Source organism: Lipophrys pholis, assembly GCF_963383615.2.
Source record: "Lipophrys pholis genome assembly, chromosome: 21".
In the NCBI taxonomy this organism is placed as follows: domain Eukaryota; kingdom Metazoa; phylum Chordata; class Actinopteri; order Blenniiformes; family Blenniidae; genus Lipophrys; species Lipophrys pholis.
In genome coordinates, this window is record NC_137649.1 from 7063858 (window position 1) to 7090959 (window position 27102).

Here is a 27102-nt window from a genome sequence, read left to right on the forward strand (position 1 = left end):
AGGAATATGTCTTACGTTATTCCTATCGAGCATTGTGTATATTGCTTTCCTTTATTGATCCACAAGTTGTGTGTTTTGAACGTGTGACGAGTCAAATCCCCCCCTGCTGGTGCAGAGGTGGTTCGGCCCATCAGGATTGTTGCAATGCCTCCTGATGGTCCAGTAGGTACACTGACTGAACACAGGATGGCTTGACGCTCGTGACACAGCTGGATTTTCCTCCTTTTTTCATTACGTTTTTAATTTCTGTGTGTCCTCCGCCACGGCTTTTCTTTGACAAATGTAGCAGACAGAGAGGGAGTGGAAACAGCAACACCACAACAAGTGTACCTCCACGTATTTCGAAAGGTTTTGTTCACCGCGGCTGTGAGCGTTGTACTCGGGCTCGAACCAGCTACACCTTTTTATCCAGAAACTTCATGAGCCGAGCTGCTTGTACGTGTGGAAAGTCTTTTTCTCCCCCTTTTATCTGCTACCTAAAATACGTGGATAGGGGTTTTTTATTTCAATTTTTTTTTAAAGCTAACAGTGGAGGTGTAATTGCTTAACACTTGCAACATGGCTGCTACGGGAACGGTAGAGGGAAAAGTTTAACACTGACGTGGGAGAAGTTTAATGCCGCTGCGAGTTGCTACATGAGTTGTTCTCCAATTGATAAAGTCGCAAGGTAGCCTGGCACCGCTATTCCCGGACTTTGAGGGCAGTGGATGAACCGCGAGAGAAGCCGCCGCCGCCGCCTCCTCCTCCTCCGCAGGCACTGCAGTGGACTTTGTGGGGAAACTGTCTTTCCTCTCCATCGCAGGCTGTGCTGGCGCTTAAAGGACGACTGTCGTCTGGCTGCAGGCAAGCTCCCCGGCTGAAATGCATTTCTCCATCCCCGAGACGGAGGTCCGTTCAGGAGACAACGGCTCGACCTATGTGGTGAGGCACCGCGGTGTGTTTGGCTTTTTTTGGTGTGTGTTTGTGTGTGTGTCACCTCAGCCTGGTGATAATAATGCTAATTCTCGCACAGGTCGAGTCAATGCAGCGCTACTTTCAGTCATCACCGGTGGAAATGTTTGGTTTGCATGTGCAACAAGGCACGAGTACACAGCAATCAAAGCAATTTAATGAAGCCACAATCTGAATTGCAACGCTGCATTAGTGTGATGTGTTTAATGTTAAGACAAGGGCACATGAACCTGATGAGAGGCATCAAAACAAAGAGTAATCTGGCCTCCATCATGACTGAACACTAATTTTGTCATTGAACTTTTAGGAGTTACTGTATAATGTCTGAGGTTGGAAGTGACCCTGTCTCTGATTCCTCTAATTAGTCACAACACAGTCTCTTTTGTTTTGCAGGTTTCAGTTAGCACTTAAATTCTCCATGAGACTTGAGCTCTGCCACTAATATTGCAATCCTCCATGTTACTGTTAAGAGGAAAAACACAGCCAGCATTGCTTCATCAAATATCCCCAGCAGTTCATTATGGCAGTTGTGACAATCCACCAATAAAAGAAATCTGCCTTTTGTGCTTTAGTGGTAAAAAGCTTGTCTGTTTTGCATTGTGCTTCTATTGTTTCTGAAAATTGGTACGCTTGTATTGTGTTGGCAGTGATTGTGCATGAAGGTTGGTCAAGGACAGCTGCAGTGAAGCATCATCGCCACTTTTTTTTTTTTTTTTTTTCCACAAGAGTTTGTAGAAGTTTCTGTTTTTGAATACAGAATTGGGTTAAATTATTGTAATTTCTGTCAGATGTAGTATTTATTTTCGTAACTTATTTCCTCTAATATGGCTGGGTAATTTAGATAACCAAAACAAACTCAAGTTGCTAGGGAACCGTGCGAGTTGGGTTATTCAAGCATTGAAAAACAAGACATGATTTTCTTTTTTAAATGTGCCAGGTTTTAAATGGACAAGTTTGACACAGCATACTTTGAAGTGACAGCGGCCACGTCTGACTTCCACATGACGTGACACTGGCTGCTCTGTGTCTCAGTGTCACACACCTGTGAATGACTATTTTCCATCTTGACTCCATGTGCTCTAAAGAGAGGGGGGGGGGGGGGGACTTGGACTAAGCTGATTGATTTTTCTCTTTTTTTCCTGCACTGTGTTTGTGTACGCTAAGCTCACTACGCAGGGAAGTACAGAACCTGCTTTGGATAAAAAAAATTTAAATAAATTCTTTTGTTGGAGGATTTTTCAAACAATACATTTAAAAGTCGATTTCTGTTATTTCCCCTTTGCTTTGTTCTTCCAACACCTGCTCATCTGAAAGTCAATATATGTCTAACTTGAGCGTCTAAGAGTCATCTCAGACCTGTTTTTACCTGAAAGAGCCTGTGTTTAGCCAATCCTCCGGTGGGAATTTCAGCTGCGGCTTTTCGCCTCTCAGCTGGCAGCCCTGTGACAATCATTGTGACCTTCCTGTAACCAGCCCACAGGAAGGGACTTTGCTTGATTATAATGCTGAGAGAAGAGCTGTGTACCTTGGAACCAGTAAGCCACAGAATCTGCCGACTTTGCACAGGGCTTTTTAGAATTACAAGGCCTGCAGTTTTCAAGTTTTTAAGCAATCGTACTTCCCGTTTTCTTGTTGACTTGTACCCTTTGTCTTTCCCTCGCACAATATTACAGTATATTTATAAGTGTTTGTGGGTGTTTAAATGAGAGGAAGGCTTTGCTTCCTGTAATACACTGGTGACTCATTCACTTAAAGATCAGGAACAGGTTCAGACTTAGACATTAAGCAAATCATCTGCTTCCATTTGTAGTTTTTCAACTCGGAGAAGTCATGTTGAGCAGCAGGCCACCCTTGGGCTGTGAGCAATATGTGTACATTTAAAGGTACAAATGGGGTTCTTATGTGTTCATATGAGCAGGCACTTTAGATATCCAGTTATAGGAATTAAAGGAGTTTGAATATGTGCATCACAGTTGCAGCTATGGTGAGAGTATTCCAGAATGATTTGTTCGGCACTTTGATCGTACTCCTCAGTGTCAGTGCAGATGGGAGAGATATAGTTTTCCACAAGTCAACCTCTATTGAAAACACCAGGATCAACAAACAACAGAGCTTTGGTGCAGACATCAGGAAAGTAGTGAGTATTACAGTCTTCCCTGGCTGAAAGCCCCACAGTGGGTGCAGTTTGTTTCCTCTCGGAGGAGGCAGGATATCAATGGAGCTCAAGCTGCCACAGTTACAAACACAGTGAACTCCCACAAAAACTACTTTGTAGAATGGGAGACACGACGTGTGTGACGCCTAAGTTTTTTGTTGTCGATTCCAGCACGGATCCCTCCGAGCTTGCCACTCCTTTCACACAGTTTACGGCGTCTCCAAACACCAGGTGTGCATACATGCCGAGGCAAAGTCTGAGTCCGGTCAGCGTTCAATCACTTTGACCTCTACTGTCAGTGTGGGTGGACACTCTTCCAACTCACATCAACCACATGAACAAGTTCAATAGACTCACTCAAATTTACAAAGAAATGGACCAGGAGAGGTGGCTGCAGGCTGGTGTGCCCACCCAGTGATATGTTAATCAACCGATACAGACCACGATTCATAAAAACACATCAAAACATTCCGAGAATGTTTGATCTTTTTCATTGCAGTAACATTTAGACAACATTTTACCTCCTTGCAGTCATTTATACACTATCTTCATCACATCAAAAACATTTAAATTTATATTTTACAGGGCTCATCATCAAGTCATGTATTTTGACTGCTAGAACACTTTGTGGAAGAAACATGTACGTTTCTAAGCTTATTTTCCACAGCAGAGTTGTTTTTGGTCTTATCAAGCAGCCACAACATTCTGCACACTCATTCTTCCTTCCTTGCTGGATCATGCAGGCGTACGCATCTTGTACTTCATTTGTTGACCTTCCCTCCTTTCACATTCCACTAGATGGATGTTGTTGTGTCGATGTTTTGTTGTTGCTGTTGTCCCATTGCGTGGGCGTCTTCGGGTATTTTCAGATCTCTGGCTGTTACCCTAAATGTGAAATGTACACAGACCGTCGGAAACTAATAGTTCTTTGCAAATAAAGAGGTTGGCTTTCATTTTCAGGGAGTAAATAGTGTGCAGATAAAAGTCAACTGTAGATTAGATGCAAAAGTATAGATGTTTCAGCGTTTTAAGGTTTCTTTATTTTTTTTGTGGGGCTTTTTTTTTTTTCTTTTTAATCTAGTGAGCCTGTAATCTAAAGAATTTACCCGTCCTCGTCTCCCTCAAGTCAAACTAAAGTATTTTTCGATTGTTTATGTAATTCCCTATCAGACATGCGGAAGTACCAACAGTACGTACTTTGCACTACTGGCTCTAAAACCGATGCAGACGAACAGATATTTTGACTCCTAAATCCGAGTAGTGGTTTTGTGAGGGAGTATGCACTGAAAGCTCCAGTCAAAACAAACCAAGTGTATCTCAGTAAAAGGATTAAGGATTCTCCATGTGATACTTGCTCTCTGTATTGCTTAACGGCAGAATAACTCAAGAAATCGTAGTTTTGATAGGAAAATGTGCCGCAGGGCCTGCTTTCTGCTTTGGAAGCCGGTAGGGCTTGATTGAATTCAACTTACACTTCATTTGTTTTGTCTGCCCGATAAAATCAAAGAGCGGGGAGACAGAGTAGAGAGATGTAAGGGGATGGATGGAGACTGACATTGTGAGGGAACTCGGTTATGATGCTTAATGTTCAAAGTAAATCTTGCTGATTGGGGGGCAACTAGTGTAAACACTAACAAAGCCTATTCTGCAGGTTACAACGGCTGGAAACTCGTAAAAGGGAGCAGCTGAATAGAATCTTTTTTTTTTGGATGATGATGATTTTTACATGTGTCAGCATGTTGAGCTTTAAGATTTTCAGCTGAATGTCAAAAATATCCGCATCATGTCAGACCTTCACATGCTTTCTCGTCACGTTGTAATTTGTTCTCTCCCTTTCCCCCAGGCCTACAACATCCACGTCAATGGCGTGCTCCACTGTCGGGTACGCTACAGTCAACTGCTCGGCCTTCATGAGCAGGTAAGGCTTCAAACAGCATAGTATTCCCTTCTCCACATCACACGCCGCCAAACGTGACGCTCTGAACGCTGTTTAAATGCCACCACATCCACCCAGATTGACCTTTCGCTTGGCCCTGTGTCCCCCAGCCTCACATCACTTTGAATCACGACCACAGTGTCTTGCTGTCCTGTGCGCTTGGCGTTCAACTCCTGCCTGTAAATAGGATCGTAATGTGGAGGAGGCTGGTGTGGTTGTGTGAGAAGAAAGGAATGTTCTTGGCCCTCCTTCGACTTCACCTGTTCAGAAACTGAAATTAAAGCGAAAGAAAACTGTTGTTCAAAAGTGCCAACTTGCCTGGTCTCAATTGCTTCTGTTTATTTTAGTGAATTCTTATTCAAAGCTACGACCTTTATTTAGAGCTTCGATTAAGCGGTAATGGTTTTAACATCTGCTTGTTTGGTCTCGCATTTATTTTTTTGGCCACAAATCGCATCGAACAAATAATTTCTTGCGGAAGTTTGTGGGCTCTTTGTGCTCTAAAATGTACACTACAGCATAAGTTAAAGTCTCCGGCTTTCAGACTTGAATAAATGAACAAGAACGGACCAAACTTTGCAATCTCCATCTTCAAGTCTGTGTTATCCAGTCTGACAGTTGCCGTTGCCTGGCAACAGGGTGTGGGGAAAGACATACTTGAATCAAGGATCGTCCTCAAAATGCTTAATGTGATGTGTGCATGACCCTGAAACACTCCAGTCAAGTGGTGCACACACACACACACACACACACACACACACACACACACACACACACACACACACACACACACACACACACACACACACACACACACACACACACACACACACACCATCCTCAATTATCTCCGAAAAACCTCCAGTGTTAGTTGGTTCTCTTGTATAAAGATTTGTTTTACCGTGGACATGCCTTGAATAGATAAATAATAATACAAAAGCAGAGTGATTGCGCTCTCATTAATTTCCGATTCAGTGGAAGATTTTGTGACCTGTGCTCAGTGTGTATTGCTGCGAGAGCTGATTTGTATGTATAACTTGCTGCCTCTGGCGCACTGAAAATACCACAGGGCAATATGTCGAGGTGAAAATCACCTCTCTTTCCTCTAGCACCCTCTGTGGTGTATCATCACCCTGCCATATGTGCAGGACCTGCGTGCTTCATAACGAGAGAAAATCTGCCAGCGAATTCCTCACGATGTGCAGCTTTATCTTGCAGCGACGTGCAGGTCAGAATTAAACCGAAAACTGACTCTAGATTCTCGAGGTCTGGATGTAAGACTCCCACGGTTCAAAGCTACCAGTATTTAGATGAGTGAAAATGGAAAAGAAATGAGTCAAGAAGCTGGAAGACAAAGTAAACTTGGAATGACGAGAAGTGCAGCGTTCCAGATGTGTGTGTGCGCGCGCGAGTGTACACGGAAACTTCACCGGCTGCCGTTGAAACAAGGCTTAAAATAAATCTGTGATTCATCTCAAACAGTCTGAACGTACCTCCTAGAAAAATGAATCCACGGCTTTTTAATTGAAGAGACTCCCGCTTTGCGTGAGTTTTGTTGTATAGCCCTTATACTTAGTTTCACAGTTGTCATGGCTCTTTGAAATCAACGTGAACGTGTTCAACAAACCTCACTATTGAGTCGTTTCCACCAACAGATAAAGAAAGAATACGGCAGCAATGTGGTGCCTGCCTTCCCCCCAAAGAAGATCTTCACGCTGACCCCTGCTGAAGTGGAACAGAGAAGAGAACAGCTGGAGAAATACATGCAGGCCGGTGAGTTATTCCTGCAGAATGGACGCCTCACACATGGCTCGTGTTGCCTTTTACCTTCACTGAGACTCACGTCCCAATCTACAGGGTGGTTGATTTCGTCAGTGTTTCGACTGGATAGTGTTCGTCGTCATGTTGCTTTTACCCGCTTTAAACATGCGGGGGTCAGTCAGATTTTTCATGCCATAAAACGTAGGAGGGAAATGAAAAAAGAAAAAGCAAAACAACACTTCATAACAGTTTTTTGAAACTATGACTTTTCGGTACAAATAGAATTTCTTCGAAAAGCTTCTCAACCACAATCGCAATGATGAAGCAGCCTGGTAGGAGTCATACACGAGCCTCTCCGTGCCAAATAAAAACAGGAGTGTGTCATTGAAGAACTGATGATCTGAGCAGAGCGAGATGCGACGCCAAACTGAAACCATGAAACCATACTGGACGATTTCATACTGGCACACCTGATGAAAAGAGGAAAGGAAGAAATGCCAGACTCAGGATCTTAGACCTGGCAGGAGTTTTTAAAGTTTTATGAGTTTGAATTCTCTAATGATGAGGTGCTACCTCTGGGCATCCTGACTTCGGACTGAATAGAAAACCAAACGCCAAAATGGATCGTTCACATTTTGATAAAGGAAACGTGCTACTTTTCTGAACTGAAATAGACCTCATGACACGTTTTTAAATGTTCTTTTACGAGTCCGGTTTTATGTTGAGAAAGCCGATTGTCGTCTTAAGCTCGTTATCCAAACTCTGTGACCAGGTCAAGGGTGAATATTCTACATACACACATGAATAAGTGGAACTGGCAGCAATGCTGAGGGTTTGTTTTAATCCTTTCAAGCACTGGCAGATACAGCAGAACAAGGAAGCGTTGTTTGAGTGCATATTTGCTCATAGTCTGGGAGCATACGCACACAGGGTGTTCTTGGCTTCAAGTTCTCTTGGTTACATCATGGCTTTTTGCATAGTTATGGAAAATGAATTGCCACAAACACAATCTGCTGTGACGCAGATGGCTCTGAACTTTTTTTTTTTCAAGCAAGTGGTTCGTTTGTAAAAGGACAATGATGTACAAGACACACATGCATGGTCAATGAATACATTAACTGTAAAATGCCTCATTATAAAACAAAACCGTGATTGATTTTTATTAACCATGTTGAGGCGGATATTTTCAATGAAACTTTGTTGTTGTCAGTTACACTTGATTGAATTGATGCCCGATAACACTTGGTTTTATATTTTTTGGGCTTCTCTTTTGTACAGTATCAGATTAATTGTCTTGCTGATTGACTTGAAAGGTTCAGCTGATTTCATAAGTACACAAATCCCATAACATGATGAGCAACGACGAAGTAAAAATGGAATATAGTTCCACCTGACGACATTGATTTCACCTTAACAGCCACAAAAACTCCCCCAACTAATTGGCTTTTAATTTAAAAACCCACCGTATCCCTGCTTGGTTTCTTGTTGCTTTGTGGCTAAACAGGCGAGGGAGATGAATAATTTATCAGCCGTGTTGCTGGGCAGCTTTTTCCTCATTGGTCTCTTGTCCCCTTCCTCCAGTTCGTCAGGATCCCCTGCTTGGAACCAGTGAGACGTTCAACAGCTTCTTGAGGAAAGCACAGCAGGTTGGTAGCTGATCCTATGTTGCCTGCACGTCTCTGTTTCTGCCACTTCACCCTGGTTAGAACAGACCCGCGATGGGACAGGGACTGCTTTTTGACCCAAACCAGTGATGTTATCCTTTCTGCTCCACCTTTAATTACTGCTGGCAGTGTGTTTTAGAGTGATGTAGTGATATTCTTACCGTTTGTCGCAGTTTGTGGTGTTACAGTGTTATTTGACTGTGTCATTTCCGCTTGTAAGGCGCTCATTAAATGTGTGAGATCAAGTTTGGCTTCCAGGCAGCACGTGAAGAATAATTGTATCAAACGTAAAAATCTGAGGGGTAAGCAATCCGTCTCGATGAAGCAATGTCTCATCAAAAAAAGGAAGAAATGAGCCGCCCCATGATTCATCTTTGTGAGACGTGGCCTAAAAGCTTGCCTATCCTGTGCTGTAGTGGATGGGGTTGTAACAACAGACATTTTCTTAAAAATAAATGGTTTGTTGACGGCTCGATCAGAGCAGGTTGTAGGGTTGATTCACTATCGTTCAAGCTGTGACCTGCATCCCCAGGAGGCCTGTAAATCACCTCCTTCGACAGATTCTTCTGTCTGAAGCCACATTACTCCCATCCGGCTTCCTTTCCTCGGTGCTCACATTGACTCATTCGTGCACGCGTGTTCCCCCCCTCCCCCCTCCCCCCACAACGTACTGTGATGGCAGCAGGTGCATGATGGGAGACGGCTCCCCACCCGCTGCTCTCGTCTCATCTCTACCTGTAGTGACAGCGCCGTTCTCGGAGACCCCCCACCCCTCTGTAGTGAAGATGAGAAAGGATTTGGCAGCGGTAGTGAGAGGCAGGCAGGAGTAGGAGATGTGGCAACTCCGTTCCAATGTCTTTCTTCTTCTTCTTCTTCTTTCAGTTTTGAAATATTCTTTTGTTTTGGCACTTCTTTCTGTTTTCCCCATTTTGCTCCATCAGTTTCCATGGTGTCTTGCTTCCATTGTCTTGTTCAGTTAAGAACTGAGACGAAGCACTAATAGCTGTGCTAAACTGAAAAAGGAAAGCTGATGGGTTTTTTGTATATTTAATTCTGAGTTGACGGTCCTACAAAGAACGAATTGATGGTTCGACAAAATAATATCTTGGTTTTCCAGAATGTTCAGCACCTTCAACTGAGACTGTATGAAGTGTGTCTCTATTCATTCAGAAATAAATCTCCCCCGTTTTCACATTGTTTAGATTTAGCAATCAGCCAGTTTCTTCTGTGGGAGCTCCTGTTTACTTTTCTACATGCTGTTTAACTTCCGGGTGCAGATTTGTTCTGTTCCAGTCTGGACGTTTCAATCAGGCCCAGGAAACTATGGAGAAAATTGTAAAGAAACCATTGACTAGTGTGTTTGTTAAAAAAAATATTCATGCAAACGGCTGCAAAATGTGAAGTTTGGAGAAGTTTTTTGAACTTTTCACTTTATTTTGCACCAGAAAGTATCATTAAAATTGGCTTCATATTGAGGTTGTAGTAATTTTCAGTGCGAAACATTTTGCAAAAGCATAGTTTTTTCAAACTTCTACTTGACGCCACAAGAAGGAAAAACTTTGAGTTTAAATGTTATTATGCCACTGTTGTACCAGATCGTCCCAATCAGGATGATACTGGACTGAACGTGGCCCCTGAACTAAAATGAGTTTGACACCCCTGATCCACATGAAGGAGTCCATAGACTTTAAATTGCATTATTTAGGTGCGTTACTCAAGCAGACGTAGATTTCAGATCTTCACATGTTCCATTTTTCTTGGGCTAATGCAATAATTAGTATTTTTATGTGTCGTATAAATATGGTTTCCATCTCCACCAGAAATGTATCTCAGCTCAGTCCAACCGTTTTTTTTCCCCCCTCCTCCTCTTTGGTTTTTGTTATTGACGGAAAGAATGAAAACATTTGCCCATGAAGCTGAATAAAATCCTGTGATGTTTTGTGTCACTCCCACAGGAGACCCAGCAGATTCCCACAGAAGAGGTCGCTCTCGACATCTGCCTCTCCAACGGTCAGAAGGTCACAGTCAACATTCTGACTTCAGATCAGACGGAGGACGTCCTTGATGTAAGTGCTCTTTCACGCCGACTCTGAGAGCATGAACACACATTTTCATCCAGTCCAACGCTGCAACTCGTAGATATACGTAGTTTGATGAACAGTCCATTATACAAAATCCATCATGACCGTGAGACAGGTTCTACTCTGTCCAGACATATTTAAACGTTACAACTCTTCAAGGTCTCACAGTGATTTACTCTTTTGTTACTGATCTCTGATTGTTTACCTGGAGTCATTCGATGTCTGCTTTTCATAAGTGAGCTGACAGACACATGGGACTTTGCTTCAGGCAAAGCAATATTTCGGCAGACTCTCCTGTGAGCTCTGAAACACCGAACGCTATAAATCAAATTAAGCCGTGTTTATTTATACAGACCCTCCTCACCAAGGCAATTCTGAAAGGATTTTATGAAGTCTGGGGTTTTTCAACCTCACTAAATAAAAAAATAAAAAAAGAGTGTACAAACAAAACAGTCTGATGAAGGGAACAACAATCTTTGACTGATGACAAGATATTTTAGATCATATTTAAGTGTGTGTGTGTGTGTGTGTTAAAAACATCACATGTTGATTTACAGTTTTGTTAGGTGTCGGTATTGTAACTGGGACAAATCTCTACTTCGTTTTGCTGACAATTAAAACAAGTTGCTCACAATTCCCTCATTAAAGAGACATACTCATATTTGCTCAGGATTGTTTTCTGTATAAATGAGCTTTGCTAAAGCTCTCACATAGTGTTCTTGTTAAAGTTTTACTCGTTAACCTTTAGCCCCGGCTGCAGCACACAGTTTACAGTAGAGTTTTCCTTTTGTGTTGGAAGAATACGTAAATATTTTAACTGTATCAGAGAAACCAACCGGTAATTTAATCCAGGTTTATTTTCTGTGTATTGTGATGCTAAAATGTTGCTGGAAATTGGACATTTTCTTTATTCTTTTCTTACTCTGAAAAGGTCAGTAAATTGTGGGGTGCAGATGCATATGGTTAATAACTAAATCCTCCGTCATTTCAAACCTATCACGTTGAAGTTTTAATGTGTTCGCTTCAGAAGAAAGATTAAAAAGTAATCAGTCTTTTTTTTTTTTCTACAGGCAGTTGCAACAAAGCTTGACCTCCCAGACGACCTTGTCGGTTACTTCAGTCTCTTCCTGGTCCGTGAAGGTGTCGATGGAAGCTTAACATGTAAGTAAAAAAAACAATAAAAATGTGTGAGTCATGGGAGGAGTTTGGATTTTGAACACAAAGCAAACAGCATAAACTTTGATTTTTGTTGTTTAATAATGATTTTTTTTATTTACATCCTCATTGAAATGTATTATCCACAAACTTTTGAAAGTTATTTTTTTATTTCTCCAAGTGGAATCAGGAAAGAATCAGATCAGCAATGTTTACCAACCTGAAATGTAACTCCTACTAGGCTGTTTGATAGAGTAGTTAAAATTTTGTTATGTCAATTTATCATGTCAGCTGAGGCCCATACTCTGGAGGTACATAAATCAACTCAATGACTTCCTTCTCTGAGAAACAGGAAAATGAAAGAATATGTGACTATTTCCCTGCTCCCCGTATCAGATCATGGATTACATTTCCTTTGACTTGATACTGTGCTGTTCACAAATAATATAAAAACAAACATGGTTCAGGCTTTGGTTTATCCATTGTAACTGGGAAAACTGAAATTTGGCCAAAAAATGCCAGAATCAAAGGGAATTGTGTGTTTTGATGTCATGATGATAAAAACAACCTGTATATTCTGCTTTGTGGTTGAGTTCCTACAGCAGGGGGAGCAAACATATTTTTACTTGGGGCCACATACACATACAGAGGGCCCGGACCAGTAAAACAGTGCTATTTTACTATATACCTTTAAGATTTTCTTTGTTGTGGCACAGAGTATACGTGATGAAAATGTCAACATTTTCACGAAACCAAACAATTACTCCCCAAAACTATAATCTCAACATGATGCCAATTTCAATGACGCAGGGAAATGTCCACATTACATCTGTAACTGTTGCATTTTGCTGCGATTTGGATGCATATTCTTACAAGCTGACAAGCTTGTCTCTTTGAAGAAGTCTGACTTTTCATACAATTACTTCAAAATGGCATCGCTCTCACAGGCTAACCTGTCAGAAAAGGTGTTTTTTTTTTTTCCCTCATCATATTTGATGGAAGTGGAAATTCATCCATTATGACTATTCCCAACAGCAGTGACTGAATACTCTTGCTACACAGATGCAGTGATATTGTTTTGAGCATGTGAAAGAGTATTTGTGTGAAAAAAAAATCCTCTCAGGGAAAATGCTGTTACTTTGTTTTCCCAAGCAATTATACTGTTCTGTGTGTTGCATTCTCATCTCATAATACTTTACTGCACCAACAATTTATTGCACACTGCTGTAATTTTAACCCATTTGCACCTTGCAATGCACACTTGTTATAACTCCAACTCCATAAAGCTGAAACCAACACCAAACGACCTTCTAATCACAGGCAAGATTCACAAGTGTGTCGGACATTTTTAACATGCGCTTAAGAGTACCGTCATGAACACGTTGCGCGGTACTGAAAGTCAATGTTGTGTTTCAAGAAAATGGCAAATGTAATCGCTTGTTGCATTCTATGTATGATAAATCTGAGACCTCATTTACACGACCGTGTGATAATGTAAAACTTTTGCAACTGTGCATGCGCACTACAGCCGTAGTAAATAGTTCTTCTGCACATGCGCGAGTAGATGAACAGCAACAACAATGGCCGCCTCCGTCGTGTCATGACTCCCTGTCCATATTCTCCTGGAACTTAGTAGTTTTATAGTTGGAAGTCACTGTGATAACAATCCAACTTGTCCGTCTGTCCAAACGAATATCTACCACTGTTAATGTTTGTACAGTATTGTTCAAAATGTGTGTGGTTTCATTACGAAAACAAACAAAAAGTTCCACGAGTGGTCCGACAGGAAAACATTTTCTGTTTCCCCTGTTTCTGTGTAAACAAACATCGTTTTCAAAACTTTCCTGAAACGAAAATGCAACAACGATTCGTTTTCACTCAAGTGAAATACAAAAATAGTGACATACTAAAAAATGTACTCGTTCCAAAAATGCTGCTTTTCAGGTGTTTAATTGTCTCAAATGTATATGTACTATAATTGTACATCATTGCTCAACACCTGCATGTTTTTTGGGGGTTTTTTTTGTGACGCAGGCGAGCAGCTTGTCGAACTACCTCAAATCCCAAATATTCTCACTTCTAGTCTCCCGCCTGCCAGATGGAGCTCATTCCAGGCTGTAAATAGTGCCAGGTGAACAGGGAGGACTGTGTAAATGTTAGAGGCATGTTCTTCATTTCACTCTGCAGACCTGAGAGGTATAAAAAGAGAGAGGTTATGCGCTGAATACGGCTCAATTGTCAGAATCTGTGGCAAACGGGCTGCAGATCAAACAACACTGATGCTCGGAGTATTGGCAAGCTTGAAAAATCCAATTCCACCCTGACAGGCTGTAAGTTTCCCAGAGGTCCATGAATAAATCAATATCTGCCGTAAAATATGTAAAGACATGTCGAGAAGGATCCGTTTGTGGTTGTGGAAATAGTATTGCTGTTTGCCACAGATATTTTAATTGGCTTGAAGGTGCCCCAAAACCATTTCATGCATTCATTCTGATTCACTGTGCTGAGATTTTCAGCTTTAACGTAACATGGTACTCCCGCGCATGTGTATCGAGGAGTAAGCAGTGATTGTAAATTGAAGCGCAGAGCAATCTTCTGCAGTCTTGAGCATGATTATTGACGCCTGAACGCAGAACAACTGCAGCAGCCTGGACCCGAGTCCTGCCTCGGTCTCCTCAGGGAACGGGCTGCAATAAGACAGCTGGAGATTATGGACTCGCATACACAACAGCCTGTTATCTTTTGGGTTTTTGTTTTTTTTTTGCAACATTTTAACACACACATTAAATTTTACCCTCCTGGGATGTATCCAGATGTTTGTTTTTCCATCCCTTGTTGTTTGTTGTCAACATTATTATCCATGTCTTTGGGACTTGAGCTGTGCACTTGTGTGTAACTCTTTCTCTTGTTTTTGTGTGTGTCTCTCTCTCTCTCTCTCCTCTCTCTCTCTCTCTCTCTCTCTCTCTCTCTCTCTCTCTCTCTCTCTCTCTCTCTCTCTCTCTCTCTCTCAGTTGTGCGGAAGCTGCAGGAGTTTGAGCTGCCTTATGTATCCATTACCAGCTTGCGGAGCTCTGAATTTCGCATAGTCTTACGGAAAAGGTACCCACCAATTACTCGCATTACAACTTTGAAGCTGCTCACGTCTCTCCCAAAGGCCTCTGCTCCACATGGGATCACACCTTAGCTTTGTTGAACATAAAATAACAAGTTGGTTTTGTTTGGAAGTATTCATCTGGTTGATTAATGCTGGCAAGAGGTGATGCACTTATTTCTGACTCGTCGAAGCAGCAGCGGGGTTAGCCATGATTGCCCATTCAACGTCAACACTCGCCACTAAATAGGTGGCGTTGTTGTAAAAAGCCACGATGACCCTTATCATGACCAGATAGCATGTGGGTTTGAGTTTGACAGATTACAGGGCAAGACAATCTAAAATGTGCTCTTTTGTTCTAAAGTCGAGTGTTTTCCAGCAGGCGAGCGGCTCTCTTTCCAAAAGTAATTTGACAAAAATCTTTATTTCACAAGTTAATCAGATGTGCCACATGGATTCAGAGCGTATTTTGAGGTTGTTCGTGCTGGAAGGTTAGATTAAATAGACGTATAAAAAGGCAACAAACGCATATGTCGCAGAAAACCACTGTTTTTTTGTCAGTTTATGTAAAAAAAAAAAAAACAAGCCTTCATCCATTCTGCATGTCACAAAGTCGGGGAAATAAAGCCTGAGTGGAAGCTGTTTGGGTGGCCCACACAAACAAATACAGTGAGTAAAAGACACCACAGTCTGTGACTTTTCCTCTCGTCAGCAATACATTTTTCCCCCTTCCTCATTTCTTAGTTTTCTTTTGTCACCCTGCCTCCCGCTGACTCTGGAGGTACACAGGATGTTTACTTTCTTTCTGCCTGAAGGAAAGTCTCAGTCCTCCTGACCTAGTTTCACTGCAGCGCGTCGAGGACTGAGGGAAGAATGAATGTAGATTAACAAGTGAAGGTGGGGGGAAAACAGACCCCCAGTGTATGAGATCCAGGGGAAGATGAGGTCAGGGTAAATGGAAAAAGCTTCTTTGACAAAATGTGACTGGTAAACCATCCCCATCAGGGGGTTTTGTGCACTTGAATCGGATCTGGCAAAAGAAAAAACCTACTTCACAGACACAAATGCTGCACTTGAGATTTCATTACACACATGCTCTTATTCCGTTTCTTCACTCTCTGCTTCCTCTTCTCCCTCGTTGCCCGTTTTGAATTGCTGATGTAGCCGAGGAGCAGGCTTCACATCTCCTTGAACAGCTTCTCCTTCCACTAACAGCTTGTGTATCAAAGGCAATTACAACATGCTAAATTTCACTTCTGCACCAAAGTGCCGGGAGACGAACGACGAGAGATTTACTGCTGCACCAAAGTTGATGAAAAATTAAGTGCTCTTTGCAAGTGAGGTGTGAAACCTGTATTATCTGAAGAAGCATCACATCCAGGGGCTGAAAGACGGATAGATTTAAGCGTCCATCCATCCATGGTGTCACTCACACACCAACTCGTGTTTTCTATTCATTCCTTCATTCTCTTTCATTTTTAGAATCAAGATTCAGGTGTTGTGCTTTCGCACTCGTTGGCGCCTGCAAGGTTGTGCATTTGGTGCCAGAATTTTGATTTAATACATTTTAATTAGTGTCGACCAATCTCCCCATGTACAAGACTAAAATTATGATTTAAATTAGTCAACTAATCTAAAAATGAGAAACACACAGGAAACCGTTAAATGATCGCATAATTCATGAATTAGCATTTTGAATGTTGCCCTTAAACATCTTGTGCTTATGAGCCTTTAAAGCATTTTTCCTTCAACTTCCCACTTTGCTCTTTTAAAACTGGCTTGTACTCGAGCACTGGTGTGGGAAGGTGGACTGCTCTCTGACGACGCTGTAGCCCCAACTAGTGGAGGACGACAGCATGACACGTTAAAACCGAATGTTGTTTCTGGAGCTAACCGTCATGGAGACGGAGGTCACATTGCTTCGCCGACTAATGGAGCACATCCCTGGCAGTTACTACAGTTAGTTTTTCCATTGTGGACCTAACGCAACACCAGCTGGTCACGTTTTCATCACATCTGCTCGGTGTGACATCACCGGGAGTATGATGTTTATGTCGAACAAGAATGACTTCTTATCAGTGAGGAATCAAAGCTCTGTTCAGCTCTAGGTTTTTGTTGTTGACGTGATACACTCGCGACTAGGTTTTTAAGATTAAACCTTTTGTAGTACAGGGCAGTAGATGTCCAACCTGCTGCACCAGCGTGTGACTGCAGTTGCACCAGGATCGTCAGGCCAGTTTCTGTGCAGCTCCTCCGGTTTTTCACTTCTGCACTGCTGCACCGCACCCGGTTCCAAAACTGGATCAATCCAAGAACAGCAGATGTGAATGCAGCATGATCCTTTTTCTGTAAGCAAGTGGAATTTCAAAGAGCGTGCAATTCTCTTTTAGTGCATTTTTCTCTTCTGTCACCGGCAGTACATTCAGTACAGCCTCTGTGTTGACTGTGTCATTTAACTCGCATCATCATTATCTGAACGACTCCAAACTCGATGCAAATCCTTCCTCAGATGAATGTTTAAACTCGTCCCTCCCTGGCTTTGAGCCTTTTCGTTTGAAGTCACTCTCATTTAGTGCGTTTGATGAACAGTTTGTACCAAGTTTGTTTGTATTTCGCCGGAATGGGCTTGAATCCATTTACATTCACCGTCATTTGTGAAGGGAAAACGTACGTGTGTGTGCTCATTCGGTCATTTACATTTCTCTGAGACAAGGCATGAATACATCTATTTTTTTGTTGAGGCAATTTCATTTCAGCACAAGCCTACAAACCATCATCTCAATATGCAGAGCACAGATGTTGTTTTTGATTAAATAAGACACCCACACACACACTCACACACACACACATGTGGTTTGTGGAGTCGTAGGAGACAAAATACCAATTTGCCAACTGTTAGTCACGCTTTATGCATTGTTTTGTTTTAACTAGTCTCTAACTGTGCAGCGGTGTTCACGTATCAGTTCTTGAATATCCTTTTTGTGTCTCCAGCTATTGGGACATGTCGTATGACGGCGATGTAATGGACAACAGAGTTGGCCTGAACTTGCTGTACACCCAGGTAAGACACTGAATTACTTTGGTAAATGCTGTTGCTTAACTTTTGCTGCGACTTTTTGTCTCAAAAACACCTTTGAAATTAAATTGCCCCCCGCGATGTGCACCTGAACAGAAAAGTCGCATTCCACCCGACTGTGTTTGTTCACATCTCGTCTGCTTCACATCAGGAAAACCAAAAGCGAGCAGTCACTTCTTCCTCTCGCTGCCAAATGCTTTTTACCCCTCCCCTGGGTGCCTCAACGATCTGATAATGGTATCAGGTGGTTTTGACTTTGCGACACCTTGAATCGTGTTCCTCTTTAATCCTATTATTAGTAGAATTACTGCGGCAGCCTGCAACAATCTCTTATGTGAGGAATTTTTATGGCTGCAAGTCACTTGCGTGTTGCAGATGGCATTTCTGTCATTTAAATGCTGATTCGCAGTGTTTACATGAAGTCTGTTGGATGTTATTTCTTGTAGCAAGCTGCTTTGTTTCGGTTCATCTGTGTAGAATATAGCACCTGACTCTCCGCTCTTGCTTTAACCAGACAGTCTCTGACATCGAGCGAGGCTGGATACTCGTCAACAAAGACCAGCACAGGCAGCTCAAATCACTGCAGGAGAAAGGCTCCAAGAAGGAAGTAAGTCACCTTTTTGTAGACCAGTCTGGCATTTATGTGTTTCTGGAATTCAGCGGAAATGTTATCATCCACGAATAAATCTATAAACTAGAGGAAATGCAGCGCTGGTGCATTCTGTTATGCAATTAGCCTACTTTTTTTCCCACCATATGAATTTTTAATCACATCAAGCCAGACGAGGGTTCAAACTTATTCTCTAAAGGGAGCAGACCCGGGCTGTTTTTGGTCTTTTGGATGAAAAAAAAAAAAGTTGTCTAAAGCCTTTTTTGCTCCAGTTTATCCATCTAGGTCAGACCCTCAAATATTACGGCTACATCAAGTTTGACCCCTGCATCACCGACTTCCCCGAGAAGGGATGCCAAGTCATCGTCAGCGCCGGCAACAACGAGCTCAACTTCCACGTCAAGCTGCCCAACGAGCAGATGAAGGAGGGGAGCTTCAAGGTCACGCGCATGAGGTGCTGGCGAGTCACGTCTTCGGTGAGTGGAGGAGCGTGCGACAGCCGACTCACCTTAAGGCATAGCTTTTGTTACTACAGTTAATTATGTTAGCAGCAGACATTAAGCCGTCAATAAGCTTTAAAGTGGCCCGCCTGCAGAGAACACAGTGCCTCCACAAGTTTGTACTGCTCAGCTGAAAGTGCTGACCTCTGCCTCATCCGTCTTCATCGGCCCAATTACCCAAACAAGCAGCCCACACAAAGACGGTGCTCCATTGATCAGCGCAAGTAACACTCAGGAGAGGAATCTATATTTGAACTGATGGTTGTTTCTTGGTGAGAAGCGAATCTGGCTGCACGCATTAAGTGAGGGGACCTTCACTTCTCATTCTTTCTTAAATACGCTGGTGGTGGAGTAGACGGAGTATGAATTTAGACAGAAGTTTTAAAGATACAGAACAGTCTGAATCGCTAATAATTCATTCTGTTAGTAAACAGAAAGGTGTTTAAAATCAGGCTCTTCACGATGTAGGTCTGATACTGACCAACGACAATGAACACAATCATTTTTTAAGTAAGTAAACTTTAGATGGAAATGGACAAAGTGTGAATGTTGAGGTCATGTTGTTTAGGTGTGAATGTGAGTGTGTGTCATTGTTTATCTCTGTGTTGATGGAGTGGTGATCTGTCCAGGGTTTACTCTGGCTTCGCCGGCAGTCCGCTGGGATCGGCTCCTCCGCCTCGCAATTAAATGAAGCGGTCGACAGAGTCCTCTCCCTGCTCTCTGTGCTGAAATAACACACAGCTGCCCAATAAACTTTTATTAGCCCCAGTGTCGGATTACTTCTGAACCGTGTTGAAAAACACTGTATTTTACACGCACTTCTAACAGCTTCACACTTTAATGTTTATTTAGTTTGTGATTGAATGTTTAGAAGAAGGGAGCAGAAAATATTTCCATTCACATCTGTGCATCCACGTGATGTTAACGTGTTGGTAACGATTGTATAGATCCAAATGTTTAGCACATGATGTTACTGTTTCCACTCTCACCGAGTGACTCCATCGATCAACATTAGATGCAGTTAGACGTCGGCTCCGGGCTCAGCAGATCAGTGATTGATTGATCGGGATGAAACGCTGCAGGCTCGGTCTAATTAAACAATGCCGCACGCTCTCATTTTGCTGGAGAAATAGTTAGAAAAAAACAAATCGTTTTCCATTTATTTTTCTCATAATGTTGAAGAAAAAAAAGGAATGATCACACAGGAAGAGCAAAAAAAAAAAAAAAAAGTCAAACAAATGGAAAAACAGCAGAATGAGGTAGAAGAGCTGCTGTGCAGAGAGACTGCCGACGCTGTCGTGTGACTGTCACGTCTGGAAAAAGGCCACATCATGCCTCAGTCATTATAAACCGCTGAGGGTTTGAGGAAGTCGGCAGGCGAGATACTGATAAAAGCTCGAGTTTAAAACTGAATGCCTGAATCAAATGTATTGCTTTTCTTTCAAATCAAGGGGGGAAAAAAAGCTCAAAATAAATCATCTTAGTCATTTTAATACCTACAATTTCTTCTTATATTCAATGTATGGGGATCATGAATCACAATCGGAGTGTCTTTGTGGGTCAATTGTGGAGACGGCTCGTCTCCTCTGAAAGCCGGAGAAAAGCATCTCGTGAAGCTCAGCCCACATAATTTCCGCTGCGTTTTGAAAAGGTGAACGCTTCCCGACGCGCGAGACCTCATTTAAATGGAGATGGGCTCAACCGTTCACTTCGCTCTCTGCATTCGTGTCGGAGCCGCGTTCGTCATTAGTGGAGTATCACAGAAGCTTTTACCGTTCGCCAAAAGTTAATTTGCCCAGAGATCTGGCCACATGGCGGCGGATCTGAAGAGAGAAAGCGTCTCTGCTCGTTTGATTACAGACGGAGCCCCCTCGCTGCCCAGCAGGGTGATTAATTCCTGAGCTCGTTCTCTGGGGGGGGTCAAAGTCATTTTAATGAGCTCTTTCCTGTCCAACGGAATATTCAAAACATCTCCTCCAGTGCTGCACAGCAACCCCCCCTCCCCCCCCCCCCCCCCCCCCTCCAATCTGGATCTCAGATTGCATCGGGAAGGAAACGTATACGCTGTTAGTGTATGTTTATATACGTTTTTTTTGTTTTCTGTGTGTGGTTAAGACGAGAGCTTGTTTTCTCATCCCTCTAGGGAGCTGGTAACGAGCCCCTACGTTGTTTGGGTTAATCATGTACATGAAGCACGACGGTTCTCAAATGTTTTACAGTCTGCGGCAGTGTTGTGCTCTACATACCTGAGTACAAAGGTGGATATACAGTAGTGGGGGATTAACTGACCTTCAGCTATGGCAGGGATGTCAAACATGAGGCTCATGGGCCAAAATCGGCCAGCAAGAGGCTCCAAACCACCAAGCCAAGGGTAAACATTTTGAAGAAATCAAGATTTTTTTTTCTTTTTTCTTAAGAGTAGTGAAGCAACAAAACACCGACACCCGAGCTGAGATATCAGTGCTGCCATGACAAATAGCAAACTAGCATTAGCCTCAAAGCCATGCTGTCAGAGAGAGTTTGTAAAAACACCCATAATGCAACAGTTAGACTTTTTTTTTCTTTTTTAGATTTCAGTGTTTTTCACTAGAAAGTTTCATTTAAAATTGGCTTTATCTTGAGATTGTTGTCATTTTTGTTAATTAACATTTTGACATTTTCATTCCGTATACCCTGCGCCACGACAAAGAAAAGTTTAAATTTAAAAGTTATTAGGACTCTATTTGACCAGTGCTCAAGATGAAACTGGGCTGGATGTGTCTCCTGAACTCAACTGCGTTTGACTCCTCTCACACGTTTCACTCCTTTTCTCACAGAAGCAAATCCTTCCATCTACTGCCTCATCCTTTTCAGGGCTGCTGAGCACTTTTGTGTTTTCATTCTAAACTGTTCTGATTGGCCTGCTTATTGTTGACGACGCTCCAGCTCAACATGGAAGGGCTGGGAAATAGAAACTGCTCGGGGGCTGCTCACATTGACCTCCAGTTACACAGAATAAATAAAGAATAAACTGGAATAACACACCTTCCAATCACGGAATGAACAAAGCTTTCTCTTCTCTTTTAACCGCTGCAGCAAGTCCCAGTAGCCAACGGTACGACCAACCCCTGCAGCTCGGCCAAATGTGAGGTTAAACTGGAGCTGGCCTTCGAGTATCTCATGAGCAAAGACCGCCTCCAGTGGGTCACCATCACCAGTCAGCAGGTGAGTGTTGACTTTATTCACTGTGACAGGTTTAAATAAACCGAAACCTCGCTGTTTCCTGGTGTGATTAGAAAATTCTTCTTCAGATATTCCACGTAAGCCACTTTTCTCACTGGATTTCCTCAAATATGCCTCATAGCTGAAAGCAGGTTGTTGGTTTAAAGCTCCTGTATTGAATTCACTGTGCTCATTAATCCCAGTTTTGTTCAGTCAAGGTGAAAAATGGGAGCTCTCAGTAGAGCTGACGACTCTTTTGTGATTGCAGGCTATAATGATGAGTATCTGCCTTCAGTCAATGGTGGATGAATTAATGGTGAAGAAATCAGGCGGCAGCATAAAAAAGGTTTGTGGGGGTTTTTTTGTGAAGGGGGGGGGGTTCTATTGGCTCCTTGAAATGTGATTTTCCTCCATAGGCCTACATGAGTCAAAGGAAAATGAAGGAATACTTAATTTACACGGTTTCTCTTTCTCCTCCGCCATGTTTCAGATGCTGAGAAAACGACACAATGGCTCCATTCACCGGCCTGATAGTCAGCAAACTGTGAAATCTCCCCCTCTACTGGTGAGACCCGGGATGTGCAGTCACATAGTTTTGAAGAATTGGACATATTGTGTATCGTTGATGTAGGCTAATGTGAGTTTTTTCTGACTGCAGGACTCCCCAGATCCAAACCGTGAACAAATTGTCAAACTCTCAGTGAGTATAGTTCACATTCACCCACATTCACTCACATTGACTCACATTTCTAAATGTCTGGAGGTTTTAAAAATACTAGCTGGTATGTCTAAAAATGTAAACTTATGAGGATTGCATGACTTTCTTGAATCACTGACTGAAGATGTCAAATATTGATCCAAAATGCGTCTAATAATTCCTCTTTGAGGTACTTTTTAACATGTAGTAGTGGTACTTAATAGTCATTCACAGAAATCCAGTCAGACAGAAATGGTGGAGCCTCCCGCCACTACGCCCGTCCAGCTGGTGACAGGGTGGAGTCCAGTGGAGGCTCAGAGTGACCCGGCTTTAGGAAACAGGGCGGTCCTCACCGGTGGGCCGCTCTGTGCCGAAAAGTCCGAAACATTTAAACAAAAAAAATAAAAATAAAAAATGGTGAGATCTGTGTAATTTTCATCAGCACATTTTTTCCCACATATAAACGGTTTAAAACTAAGGAAGAGAATTCATAACATTTTTTGTGATTCCATCGTCGAATCTGCTTCCGGTTCTGTTCTTTATCGATGCTCATTTACAAATGAAACCCGCAGCATTAACAGTAGAGGACATGGTAACGTTGCCGCTGGGTCGAGATTCACTCTGGAGCGGATCGAAAACGCGACTTTCATTCAGAGTTATCAAACGTTTCTGCTTGTCGCTCGTATTTCCTCCCTTTGATGAAATGTCCTCGTCCTTTCTGCTGAAATGGAACCAAACTTCTCCAGCGTCTGTGCCGCTTGAGCGCCATGCTTCCTGCTGGCGGCGCTGGTGAGCGATGTCGCCACGCACGTTGCGTCACTTGAGCGAGCTATGCAACATTCGCGGTGATGGTATTGATAAAGTAATGATTGAAAAGGAATCGAAACACTGGGAGCCGGTTTTCTCTTCCCATCCCGACCTGAACGTGATCTTATGAAGGTTGGATGTTTTTGGGAAACTCTCGATGTTCCTGTTGGAAACCGACTGAACGGATGAAGGCGTTAATGTGATTTAATGGTTTCCTTTTGTCCACTCAGACCAAGCTGAGCGCGGTGTCTCTCAGGGGGATGAGCGCCTCCAACTCCGCCAACGACATCAGCGGCAATGATTTCCACGGCAACTACGCTTTCGAGGGGATCGGGGACGACGACCTGTAACCCCCGGCTGAGCCCCCCCCCCCCCCCTTTTCATTCCACTGTTAACGAATGGGACGACAAAGATTACAAGCTGAGCTGAGCCAAGCCGAGCAGTGCACAGGGGTGTCCGATTCTGCAAGATTGTAGCTTCCTCCAGGAGAAATCGCTGCCTTAAGCACCCACTCATTCATTCTTCCATCGGTTTTTCTTTTTAGACTCCGAAGGCTCGTCTCCACGTGCGTTTTTTTTTTAAAAAATTCCTTTTTTTTTTTTTTTGAGTCTCAGTCTTTTCCATTAAAACGTGTTTTCATCGAACTTGTGGAAACGGCACGAAGACACAGCCCTGAGCGATGGCGGATCTCTCCCCTCGACGGCGGCGTGTCGTTTCCAGCCACAGAGCCAAATGTTTTAGTTGGACCTGGCACTAGTGACGACTCAGCGGTTTACTCCTGGAGTCCATGTGCCGAACCATCCAGAGCTCACCTGTAGAGGCCATCCGCGTTTGGCTCGGCTGCAAACCAAAAAGTTTTTTTTTTTCTTTTTTTTAAATGTCGGCGGCAAGTCCTTTGCGTCTCACGCGTGCCACGCTGGCAGATATTTTAGCAACGTCGGTTAGAGGTGCAGTCCAATGCCTTAACTTTTGCTTTCCGCCGCTGAACATCCGCGCGGTCCGGCGTCGACTAGAATCTTGCAGAAGTTGGCGGGAGGCTGATTTTGGTCGAGCTGCTTGCACTTGCTGAAGCCGTCATTTTGCACAGTATTACAGGTGGAGACGAATGTTTGACATGAAGCGACTTCAAACATTAAATTTTTTTTTCCAGGAGGTTCTTAAAATCATCGGTGTTTTTTTTTTTTTTAAGAGGTTTATCATAAATGCCAAATTATAGTTTACTAAAGCATTTTGCACAAAATAAAACATAAAAAAATTACGACAATGTCACTTTTATATTATGTACATTCAGTTAAGTTTTCTGAACTTTTACTAATATCTTTTTATCACCAATAGCTTCTTGTAATCAAATAGATCAAATGTAATCGAAGCTGTAAGGAGCAAACGTCTGAACAGACCAGCATTTATCATGTTTACATAATGTTTAGGGGATTTTCTTTTCTTTTCTTTCTTTTTTTTAGTTAAAATGGAAAGTGTTTACAATTTTAGCTTCCGATTCTGTTTCTTTGATGAGCGATGGTGTCGGGAGGGTGTCGACCTTTGGGACTTGATTGTTCATACGGACGTCGTGCCAATCATCTCAGAGGATTCAGTTGATCGAGGTGCTTTAGCGGAGAGGCCTGGCGCCACAACGTGAACATATCCCAGTCTTAGAGCGCCGCCATTCCCCTCCCGCTGCCGTTTAGCAGAAACGACGTAGAAATCAGTGCCAACCGATCAACAGCTATACTCGCTCTGGTAGCCAGAACCGCAAAACATGTTCTCAGTACTAAATGTCTTGTTCTGTCGCTGCTGTGATGCTCCTTTTTAGAAGTGAACGTGGACGCCACCAGCTTCTCGTTTTTTTAATGTTTGTTTGTTTTTTTTTGTTTTTTTTTCCTCCTTCCCCGTTTCTGACATGACCAGGTACATAAAGCTGCAAGGTCCTGGATGTTATCACAGGTGTAGGTGCCAAAGTAGAAGTGCATTTTCTTCAGCCTCGTCTTTCCAGCAAATGGCCGATTGCATCAGCGTTGTATTGATTCATTCTAGAATTCCGCTCGTTTTAGATTTTAGTGGTTAAAGGTCGGCGGCAGCTGTCTGCTCTGTTTGTCACGTCGCTACAATAAACTCTGATACTCAACAGGCCTGTGGTCGTGGTTACTTGTCACGGTTTTGTTTGTTTTTGAACGAGCGTGTTGAATTAATGAATGCAGAACTGCAGTGTTCATGGGCCACATGCAGTCCAGTTTGATCTCCGTGGGACTGGACGAGTGAAATGAGTGTGAGAAACTCTCAATCCCAACAATCCAAAAATAGGTCCGTTAGCTTTAGTGGCAAAAAAGCAAGTACCTGTCAACATTATTCACACTTAATGCAATTTTTACAAACTATGATTTAAAAAAAAAAAAAGGAAAATGTCTGATCTGAAATCCTTCCTGCCTCCATGTTTCCCTTTAGCCTTTAACCCTCGCCGGTGCATTCAATATGTTAAACTTCACTTCTTGACTTGCAGCACTGGCATCAAATTCTCAACTTTAAACCTCAAGTTCTTTGCTATATTTAAACTTTAGAGACTTCATTCTAATCTCCAACCGCCTTTGAACGATTAGAATCTAGTTTATGTTGAGTTACTGTAATCCTACTTCTAATATACATTATCACCGAAACTTGAAAATGAAATGGGATTTCCAGGAGAAAAGAGCTCTTTTAGCTTGATGGAGCTTCCTGCACAGTTTCAACGTTTCCTGGCTTCAGCAGGCCTGAGTAATGATTGGCTTGTTATCAGGCTTCCTGCAGATTCGTGAAGACGCCCTGTTGGAGACCGATATGCAACAACCACCCAAATGATCATAAAATAAAACCAAAATGTAATAACTGGTTGATAATGTAACAAAAGTGCTGAGGCTGAAATGTACTTAAAAAATAAATAAATAAATAAATAAATATAAAAACAACTGGTCAATAATGTAAAAAGACACTGAGCCCAAAACTTAGACTTTCAATCTTACATTATGGTGCAGACAAAATATTCTCCCACTAATATTGTAATAATTTTATTACATCATAAAGGTAGTCGATTTTTTGGATTGAACTTGGCCTGCTTCAGAAGGTTTGTTTATACGTATGTCTTCATACAGTTTATGGTATTTATGTATGACTGCTGTTCTGTTCTCTATAATCTGTAATCTATTCCTCCAATCATCAGTACAATATAATGTAGAAGGGTTAAAAATATCAAGATCACATTTCAATTCATGTTATTGAGCAGTTATTACAGTTTGGGTTTTCTTCCATTATATTTAATAACAGTTCAGGTCGTTGCTGCATATCAGGCTCTAACACGCCCTCATTAAATTCAGGTGTGTTGGAGAAGGATATTTAAAACACGCAGCACCAGGAGTGACCATCCCTGCTCTCGCGGTTCGTGGAGCAAAG

The 27102-nt window shown here is 42.5% G+C and overlaps 1 protein-coding gene across 1 annotated transcript; it reads left to right on the plus strand.

Moving 5' to 3' along the window:
* Positions 1–164: 164 nt before the first annotated feature.
* On the plus strand, positions 165–25806 carry snx17 (sorting nexin 17). Its single transcript, XM_080490420.1, has 16 exons — positions 165–435; positions 803–921; positions 4950–5024; positions 6698–6815; positions 8385–8449; positions 10423–10533; positions 11619–11709; positions 14715–14802; positions 17786–17855; positions 18385–18477; positions 18753–18956; positions 22056–22184; positions 22450–22527; positions 22672–22746; positions 22840–22881; positions 23916–25806. The coding sequence occupies exons 2-16, from the start codon at positions 862–864 to the stop codon at positions 24033–24035; spliced, it is 1419 nt and encodes a 472-aa protein (XP_080346546.1). The 5' UTR covers positions 165–435; positions 803–861; the 3' UTR covers positions 24036–25806.
* The last annotated feature ends 1296 nt before the right edge of the window (positions 25807–27102 follow it).